Raw genomic sequence first — 10,000 nt, forward strand, 5'->3', positions numbered from 1 at the left:
CTGCTCCAGTTTCCATTTGTTCAAGCCTGCAGACGACTTTTCTCTTACAGTCGGCTCGACTTCGAAAACAAATAAATCACGACACACGGATTAGTCGATGACGTGTTTGCGGTCGAACACTGTCAGAGACAAACCTGCGAGTGCGCACACGTCTGTTACGTCTCCATAACAGTCGAGTTAGATGACAAAGACGACCCAGAGAGGAAGGATTAAAAACCAGTCTGGGATAATAAAACACGAGGAGGAGGGAGCTGAACGCTGCTGCTGCTGCAGGATCAATGCTGGGATCAATAGAGGAGGATCTGGCTCCTCCCACCTCGTCCTCTGGGTTAAATAAGCTTGTAAACACCTACACGCTGACCTCACGCCAATCCTATCCCATCTCCCAAACTCCCGACCTTAGCCGACCTCTCGCCCGCTGCTGTGCATGTTTTAGCTGTGAGGAGACGAGCTGTCACCCAGAGGACTGGCTGATGGAGAGCGAGCACCACTCCCGTCTCCATCCGCACGCCTCCGTCCTCTCGGCTTTAATTCCAGCATGTCTCATCTATCTTTGCCTTTGCTTTGTTTACCCCTGAAAAACATTCGCTGAGGGTCATCACGCAGGATTTCCACCATGACATTAATACTAAAGAGCCGTTGAGCGTTTCGTTCCAACGCTGCTCCTGCTGCAAGCACACAGTGTCCTGGCCTAGTCTGGGAAGCCCACCTGGATGAGGCTGCTTTGATACCTGAACCTGAAGCTACACAAGCGTAAGGTTGCATTAAAGGGGAAGTGTGCTCATATCACTGAATATTCATGCAAACTGCTGCAGTGAAACAGCGAGGAGAGTATAAGTAATCCGTGTAAGCACTGGCTCAGGCTTCAGACAGCTTTAAACTCAACTCTGATTTGCAGGAACGGGGATATCCTCAATCCTGTTAAGTCTGACATCGACATCCATTTCTGGCTCCTTGGGTTCCATAAACAAACACACCCGAGGCTCAGCTGATAGTTAGAGCTTCTCAGTGTTTCAGTGGTTCTCGTGCACCTCAGGTGTTTCGAGCTGCTCGTGCTTTCCTTCCTTTGGACCTCACTGCCGCCTGGTGGCCTCCTGGACCGCATTCTTAAAGTTACAGTGAAAAGCTAAAAACACAGACTCTCGAATTACAGCTGAAAGTCTGCACTTTTGTTTGATTTCAGTCCTGTGTGGTGCAGTGCAGAGACAAAACTACAAACGTGTGTGTGTCCAGCTGATTATGGACCAAACTGTGTCAAAGAATAACTTGATTGTTTCATGATTACACTAGAAACATGGATAATGTCCATAACAGCAGCACAGTGCTGAGGTAACTGTGTGAATCCATTCGGCTCCCGAAAATGTGAAGCAAACTTAAATGGGTTTGACTAGAATGCATGAATCTGGACCTCAGTAGACGCCACAGAGTAAATGAGGTCAGGTCAGAGTTAGCGAGAGCAGCAGATCTATCAGGATGAAAATCAATTTGGATTCGATGCAGGAAGCAGAGCAGCCTGAAGCAACGACCTTATCGAAGGAGCGGCTCATCCTCCGGGGAGCACGAGCGCGCTCTTGTGTTTGAGCTGCAGCGTAAATCACGCACTGTCTCGTTACTTCTCACGGGAAGCTTCACCCCTGGTACACGAGCCCACCTGACCCCGGGCTGACCTCCATTGATCTGCAACCTTTTAATATATGTATGAGGTCGTAAATGTGCGCCGAGCCTTCAGGAAAAAATTGGTTTGCACTGATTTTATCGACGAATGAGAGAAAGGTTTACTGCGGAGCAGACGGCGCATCCTGCATGACTTTTAAGGTCACTGCGTAGAACATCCACGCTCATCCACCCGCCTGATCTAAAGGCACAAATTTACATCTCTGCGGCTGAATGATGACCTAATCTCTTTCCTGTCAGCTCCCCACTTGACCCTATTTGACCTCTGACCTCTTTATGGCCTGCAGGGTGTTTCTCCAGGATCTTCAGGGTGTAATTGGTTCTCTGGCCTTTGCTGTTGAACTCGATGTGACCTGTCAGACCGTCGTACTCCACCTGATGACACACGGGCAAACACCAAAGAGCAGGTTAGCAGGTTAGCTAGGTGCAAAGCTAACTGAACGTTGTGCTATATTAAAGTAATAATAAGATAATATCAGTAGATGGAATACAAACGTTAGTCTACTTTTAATTCTACTCAGCTTCAATGTGAAGAATAAGAAGGAAAATAAAAGCACATCTATTTCCTGTTGATAACGACATGTAAAGAACAGCATGACGCTGCAGTGACATCACCCGCTGATGTCACCATCTTTGTGACGGGCACCTAAGGTGGTCATGTGTCATCATGAGGTAACACGCCCTGAGGCAGGGCGGCTAATTTAAGTTTAAAGAGATGAAATTACTACTGAGTTCAGCTCATCAGTGCGGTTTCTCCTGGTGGGAAAATTAACCACGCCCCCCACCCTGAAGCATGACCTGCTTTATCATCTGTTTTAGTGAAAGAGGACCTTAATGTCCGCACTCAGTAAGACCTCAAACTAGCAAACGAGCTCGTTGACTCATTAGGACGGCGCTTATGGAGGCCATAAATCAGTGAGCCGTACACTTCTTTGTACAGCCAGAGTCGCCTCCTGCTGCTCAAGCGGCACTTCCACATCAGACCCAAAGGCTACAGTCATCTTTTATATACAGTCTTTGCATGGAGTGACTGCAAACCATCCTGTCAGTGCTAACCTGAGGGTGAGAGAGCTTCACTCCCTGGACTCTCTCTCCAGTAAACTGTTAGCCGGTTTAGCTGCACAGACTTGTTAGCAGCTAGATGACACTCGGCATCTTTATACGGAACAACAGACTGCGTTGGCGTTCACGTTAAGGATGCAGAAAATCTGGGAAAGATGTTTACAGCAGCTCAATGTGAAGCTTTATTACAGGCTGCACTTTAATCTGACACACACACGTTTTCATATCTTTGTGGGACATCTCATTGACATAATGCTTTCCCAAGCTGCTAACCTTAACCATCAATGAACCCCGAGCCTAACCATCACCATAACCTAAATGTAAGCCTGACACTTTGAGTCTCAAACACGCCCTTAAGCTCATGGGAACTGGGATTTAGGTCCCCACACAGATATCAATGCATGCTCTCACACACACACACTGGAAATAGAAACTGAGACAACAGGAGAGACAGACAGTTCATCAGATCAGTGACGCTGCTGCTGCTGGTGTGTGTGTGTGTGTGTGTGTGTGTGTGTGTGTGTGTGCAGGAATGTGCAAATAAGTGTGAGAGATGTGCAGCCAAGCGTGCATTTTGTTCCTTAGTTTATGTGAGTTATGTGTAATCGAGTGCACATACACTATGAACGGGTGTGTGCGTGTATCTGTGTGTGTCTGTGTGTGTGTGCGTGCGCACCACTCAAGATGAATTACATCCCAAAAACAATGTGGCGAGAGAGACGGGGAGAGGGAGCGCGGTCTCTGGTTGCTGCCAGGCTCAGTGCAGAGATGATGAAGTGATGCTCGGAGAGCAAGCAAAACAAATGGAGAGAGGGAGCGGCATCCTCAGAGGATGGAAAAAACAAGAAGTGGCAGACAGACAAAGACGGGGGAAGAGGAAGACAGGAATAAATCAAATGGACATGAAAATGAAAGAAGGAAGGAGGGAGGAGGCCTCCTTCCACGGGTGCAGCTCTGCAGCAGCTCGCCGTGTTAAAACCAACAAGTCCTCTAAATGCTGCAGTGCTGAACGCTCCTGCTGCGAGCTCAAATCCCTGCCAGTGTTTCCACTGAAATATGAAGTGTTTCATACCAGCAGCATCCACACCCACCTACAGCCAAGTTCACGCCTTCTACTGAGTCCCTGCCTATTTGGAAAAAACAGCTTTCAAAGCTTTTAAAAAGCTGAAATGTCAGAGACCACACGGCTGCATGGGAACCAAACCTACACCAGCACAGAGGTGAAACCAGCGTGCTGCTGTACTGGCTCGTCCTCCAGTGAGCTTTTTAAACTGGAAACACTGCTGTTAGCACTTCCATCCTTTGGCCTGTTCAGTGAATGGAAGCAGAAGAAGAAGAGCTGTGCTCGCTGCTGCTGAGACGACAGTAAACTGTGAGCCCTTCATCCCTACATTACCCATAATGCCTTTCTGTGAGATGTCTGTGGGCCTCCTCTGATAATGCGTGAGGTGTGTCTGTGTGTGTTTACCATGCGCAGGTAGTTCATGAGGCTGGTGCCGTGCTGCCAGATGAGCGGGGAGGTGCAGCTCAGCGGCTTCACGCCGATCTCCTGACTGCGGTTCAGCTCTCGCACGGCGCTCACCACCACGTGAACGGCGTCGAACATCAGTGCTGACGACAGCTGAGACAGACACGGGTGAAAACATTAAAGCATGAATGGGTTCAATAACTGACACAGCAGAGCGCTCTGATGTCGCAGTGGAGGGGCTGCCTGTGTGCTCGAACTTTTCCGTCTCTGTGAGGAATAAATACGACGACTTCCATCAGCGCCGTTTTACTCTGAGAGACTAACCAGTGTCAGCTGCTTCTCCCAGCCGGACACAAATGTGTCGCTCTCAGTCCGACACTCGTGAATGATCTCTGCAGCTCGGCCTCTACGAGAACATCTTCCTAATGTGTTTCACATCTGAACCCTATGAGTGATGCACAGATCTGGACTGTCCATAACCCAACTGTATTCATGTAAATGATGAAGGGTGATGACGGAGGATGCTGGTACATCTGCACTCTGTTGGTTTTAATGCATCTGTCTGATGCACACGAGTCACAGAGTTCTGACATCACGCCGTTCAGCAGGTAGCTTGCTTGCTCATATTTTGCTTCCAAAAAGCAAAATGTTCTTGAGCAACAGTTCTTCAGCTTTCTGACGGTATTTCAAAGTTCGTCTGTCGGTCCAGTCCTGGTGCCTGACCATTTGTTTCTGTCCGTTAAGCCTCTGAAGCCTCAGAGTTCACACTGAGCTGAAGGATGAAGCTGCTCACACCAAATATTCAAACTCTGTTCTTGCCTATTATTATTCCATGTATGTTTGCATATGTTATAATGAACCTCCAGGATTCCTGCAAAATCTAAAGAAATGAATGGTGACTTAAGACTTTTGCACAGTGCTTTAGTGTGACTGAACTCCTATTAGCCATTAAGAGTACTGGGTGAAGTTAAGAGCTTAAAAGCTGAGATCAGAATAACATCAAGAACAATCTGCTGCATGTGTCCTGTTCATTCAGCATGCTCTCCTCCACATTCCCCACTGCAGCCCACAAAGCTGCACAAGACCAAAACTCCCAGAAACAAGAATAAAAAGCTGTGTTTGTTGGTGCTCCTACAGCTGAAGACGCCGGGGTATTGATAGCAAGAAGAGGAAAATTAAAGCCCTCCTGCTATCAGCGGCTCTCAGCGCTGGGCTCAGCAATCGACTCAGTGATCCTATCACAGTCTGACGTTCTGGTCTGTTTGGTCAGTTGTCAATCAAACTGACACTCTGAGGGAATCAGACAAATTGTACGGAGGCAGAGCGGCACAGTCTGTCAGCGGCTGATAAAGAAGACGGATGTATGACCGAGTGTGATTGGAGTTCTCTCCGAGTCGATAGTTTCAGGGCTGGATGACAATAACTAATTACAGACTGAAGAGAGACAGATAGACGAAGTGAAATCAGAGGCAGGAAGAGTGAGTTCTGGTTACTCTCAGTCCCAGGTTTGCTCCGCCTCCTCCAACATGGACCATAACTTTACTGAGGAGACACCGGGCTGTAACCAACATGCCGGCACAAGTGATTCTCACACAAGTGTTGGGACTCATTATTTGTAGTTTTGGCTCTATCCTCAAAGATTCCAGATGTGACTGAAGGACAGCTTTTAGTCCAGGTGTTACTGCAGGTAAGGAGGGGTTACTGCAGGTAAGGAGGGGTTACTGCAGGTAAGGAGGTGTTACTGCAGGTAAGGAGGGGTTACTGCAGGTAAGGAGGTGTTACTGCAGGTAAGGAGGGGTTACTGCAGGTAAGGAGGTGTTACTGCAGGCAACGAGGGGTTACTGCAGGTAACAAGATGTTACTGCAGGTAAGGAGGTGTTACTGCAGGTAAGGAGGTGTTACTGCAGGTAACGAGATGTTACTGCAGGTAAGGAGGTGTTACTGCAGGTAAGGAGGTGTTACTGCAGGTAACGAGATGTTACTGCAGGTAAGGAGGTGTTACTGCAGGTAACGAGATGTTACTGCAGGTAAGGAGGTGTTACTGCAGGTAAGGAGGTGTTACTGCAGGTAAGGAGGTGTTACTGCAGGTAACGAGATGTTACTGCCAGTAAGGAGGATGTTACTGGCGATACAAGTGGCAACGTACTCCTAACGGCCGCACCTTGCCGTAAGCGAGGTCGGTCTCACTGCACGTCACACGATGTATGTCTACTTAGCAGGTAATGGGAGTGTCGTGTACTGCAGGTACACCGGGCACGGGTGTTTCACCGTAGCAAGCCGGTACTTGGAAACGAAGAATATTTACTTACTATAGTAAACTGGATTTCAAAGGGCAGGGCATGTACTGCACGGTAAGGAGGTGCTGCCACTGCATGAGTAACGAGATCGTTGACTGAGGTAAGGAGAGGAGCGCGGCAGCTAGGATATATCAATGTCAGAAGTGTACTAGCCGAGGGGGTTTTTATCCTATACTTCATGGGGGTTAATGTGTCATGCGGTTAGACACTGCAGGTAAGGAGGGGTAATCTGCAGGTAAGAGGATGTTACTGCAGGTAAGGAGGGTTACTGCAGGTAAGGAGGTGTTACTGCAGGTAAGAGAGGGTAGTTACTGCAGGTAACGGATGGTTACTGCAGGTAAGCGAGGTGTTACTGCAGGTGGATTACTCAAACAGATGTTACTGCAGGTAAGGAGGTGTTACTGCAGGTAAGGAGGTGTTACTGCAGGTAACGAGATGTTACTGCAGGTAACGAGATGTTACTGCAGGTAACGAGATGTTACTGCAGGTAACGGAGGTGTTACTGCAGGTAACGAGATGTTACTGCAGGTAAGGAGGTGTTACTGCAGGTACATACAGGTAGATGTTACTGCAGGTAAGGAGGTGTTACTGCAGGTAAGATGCGCAGGTAAGGGTTACTGCAGGTAACGAGATGTTACTGCAGGTAAGGAGGGGTTACTGCAGGTAACGAGATGTTACTGCAGGTAAGGAGGTGTTACTGCAGGTAACGGATGTTACTGCAGGTAAGGAGGTGTTACTGCAGGTAAGGAGGTGTTACTGCAGGTAACAAGTAGATAGGGGTTACTGCAGGTAACGAGATGTTACTGCAGGTAAGGAGGTGTTACTGCAGGTAAGGAGGTGTTACTGCAGGTAAGGAGGGTTACTGCAGGTAACGAGATGTTACTGCAGGTAAGGAGGGTTACTGCAGGTAAGAGATGTTACTGCAGGTAAGGAGGGGTTACTGCAGGTAAGGAGGTGTTACTGCAGGTAAGGAGGGGTTACTGCAGGTAAGGAGGTTACTGCAGGTAAGGAGGTTACTGCAGGTAAGGAGGTGTTACTGCAGGTAAGGAGGTGTTACTGCAGGTAACGAGATGTTACTGCAGGTAAGGAGGTGTTACTGCAGGTAAGGAGGTGTTACTGCAGGTAAGGAGGTGTTACTGCAGGTAAGGAGGTTACTGCAGGTAACGAGATGTTACTGCAGGTAAGGAGGTGTTACTGCAGGTAAGGAGGTTACTGCAGGTAAGGAGGTGTTACTGCAGGTAAGGAGGGTTACTGCAGGTAAGGAGGGGTTACTGCAGGTAAGGAGGGGTTACTGCAGGTAAGGAGGGGTTACTGCAGGTAAGGAGGGTTACTGCAGGTAGAGATGTTACTGCAGGTAAGGATGTTACTGCAGGTAAGGAGGTGTTACTGCAGGTAAGGAGGTGTTACTGCAGGTAACGAGATGTTACTGCAGGTAAGGAGGTGTTACTGCAGGTAAGGAGGTGTTACTGCAGGTAACGAGATGTTACTGCAGGTAAGGAGGTGTTACTGCAGGTAAGGAGGTGTTACTGCAGGTAAGGAGGTGTTACTGCAGGTAACGAGATGTTACTGCAGGTAAGGAGGGGTTACTGCAGGTAACGAGATGTTACTGCAGGTAAGGAGGGGTTACTGCAGGTAACGAGATGTTACTGATCGTCCTTCGTATTGTAAATCCTGTGTTTCCATCCATGAAGGTGTTTCCTGGTTGCAGACCTGTCAGCCTCCTCCAGAGGTCCTCTGTGAAATAAATGACTCTGTGGTCTCTCAGGTCTGTTGGTGTTGCTGAGCTGCTCGGTGCGTTGCTTTGTGTCCTAATTAACTGTTAGTTCATTTCATGAATCAAGAAATGAATCGTAAGTACAGTACTACTTAAGTATAGCATAGTGACAGTGATTTGCTTTGGGCTTCCGTTTGTCTTCGTCCTGAAAACAAACCTCAGGTATTAAATCTCACTTTGTGTCATTTCAGTTGGGAACTTTTCTTCTTTTCTAATTGTTCAGTAACATCCATAAACATCCCAATCACAAAGTTCATCATGAAATCCATCCGGCACTTTAAGTGAATAGATATGAGCAATAACCCCGGGGATACGATGCTGTTTGCAGTGACTGAGGCAAACTCGTTGTTGTCATAACTGTTATCTTTATTAAAGCTGGCCTTATCACTCTGCTGATCTCAGAGCTGCAGATGAGACAAAGCGCTCTGATGGGACAGATTTGCCCTGATGTGTCTATTTATTATGGATCAGGGCAAAGACGCAGACACAGTGACAGACGAAGACGCTCTCCGGGCTGAACCTGCTGTAGATGACTTACTTACCTTAGCATCTCTAAATATCACACCTTGATCTGCTGATTAACACCTCTCATTATCCCAGGATCATAATTTAGCTGCTTCATTATGTCGAGCACTGACACTGAAATATTGTGTGGCTGTGGCACAGCAAAGGGCAAGCTAACATTTCACAAACATCAGGATTTGTGCTGGCCTTTTCCCCACGTGCAAGAGAAGCTTGGTATCCAAGCAACTGTGCAGAAGTCATTAGACGGAAGCGTTTCTTCATTCTTACTCTTTACTGACTTCTTTCTTTCCTGTGTCAGGTTGGTAGTTAGCACAGAGATCTACTGTCCTCTGCACAAATGTGGGGGTCCACCTGATCCACCTGAACACCATGTAGTGAGTCAGCCTACAGCTCAGCTCCTGTAGAGGAAGACGGGGGTTCTTATCGACTGCTCCTCCAGGTCTCCAGGCTGGAACAGTTAACTATAACTATACTGGGCATGTCTCCACCTCATGGACCAGCTCAGGCTCCTCCTCTCAGGGCCAGCACATGTATTACTATCCTGCAATATTACAGCATGGCTGACCGAAGCACTGTGCTTCCAGCACACCTTACAGCCAACGCTTCCAACGCCTCTGTGATGTTGAGGCGCGCTTCACGGTGATAAATAGATCACTGATTGGTTGACTTCGTTTGCAAACATCACATATCTCAGGAAACCCAAAGAGCAGCTTGTGACACAGTGACCCACATTTGTGCAGGAGGCTGAAGGTTAGCCTGTGTACGGCGGAGACACGCTGCTCAGTAACTGTGTCAAAAGGACACCAGTCTCACTGCGTGTGAATAATGGGCACTGTTTCGAGGACCCGTGAGCAGCTCGTCGGCCTCTCTTTGTGCAAACTAAGCCTACTCACACCTTTCATCGATTCATTTCTGACTTTCTGCTTTTGCTTCTTCTCTAAAAGCTACATCTGCATTTGAACCTTTAAGCTGAATAAAGACAAGAAGTCTTTTAAGCACTGAGGATATCTTCTAACGGTTCTGATAGTGTGGCAGTAGATGAGGTGAGGTGAGACGCTCTCGGGGTCGTACTCTGTCCCGTCTCACCGCGGGTCCCGGGTACGGGCTGACGTCGCAGCCCTCCCTCCAGGACAGGTTGAGGCTCCTGATGAACTCCAGGTAGAAAGGATGGCTGATGTTCAGCATGGAGAAGCCCACGAT

At 48.1% G+C, this 10,000-nt stretch overlaps 1 protein-coding gene across 2 annotated transcripts in view; it reads right to left on the reverse strand.

Annotated features, from left to right (window-relative positions):
• The window catches only part of LOC102301729 (glutamate receptor ionotropic, kainate 5), a 213,033-nt gene that overhangs the window by 33,279 nt on the left and 169,754 nt on the right, over positions 1–10,000 (reverse strand). Inside the window, exons 9-11 of one of the 2 annotated variants that reach the window (XM_042213460.1) lie at positions 9,887–10,000; positions 4,205–4,357; positions 1,945–2,049 (exon numbers count right to left, since the gene is read on the reverse strand). The exon at positions 9,887–10,000 is cut by the window's right edge and continues 48 nt beyond it. In XM_042213460.1, the coding sequence (XP_042069394.1) occupies positions 1,945–2,049; positions 4,205–4,357; positions 9,887–10,000 (372 nt within the window). Of the gene's footprint in view, positions 1–1,944; positions 2,050–4,204; positions 4,358–9,871 lie in introns of both variants that reach the window. The other variant, XM_042213459.1, reaches the window with a different exon arrangement.

The sequence above is a fragment of the Haplochromis burtoni genome, unplaced genomic scaffold (genome assembly GCF_018398535.1).
Source record: "Haplochromis burtoni strain Fernald_Lab_line unplaced genomic scaffold, NCSU_Asbu1 Contig_444, whole genome shotgun sequence".
Lineage (NCBI taxonomy): Eukaryota > Metazoa > Chordata > Actinopteri > Cichliformes > Cichlidae > Haplochromis > Haplochromis burtoni.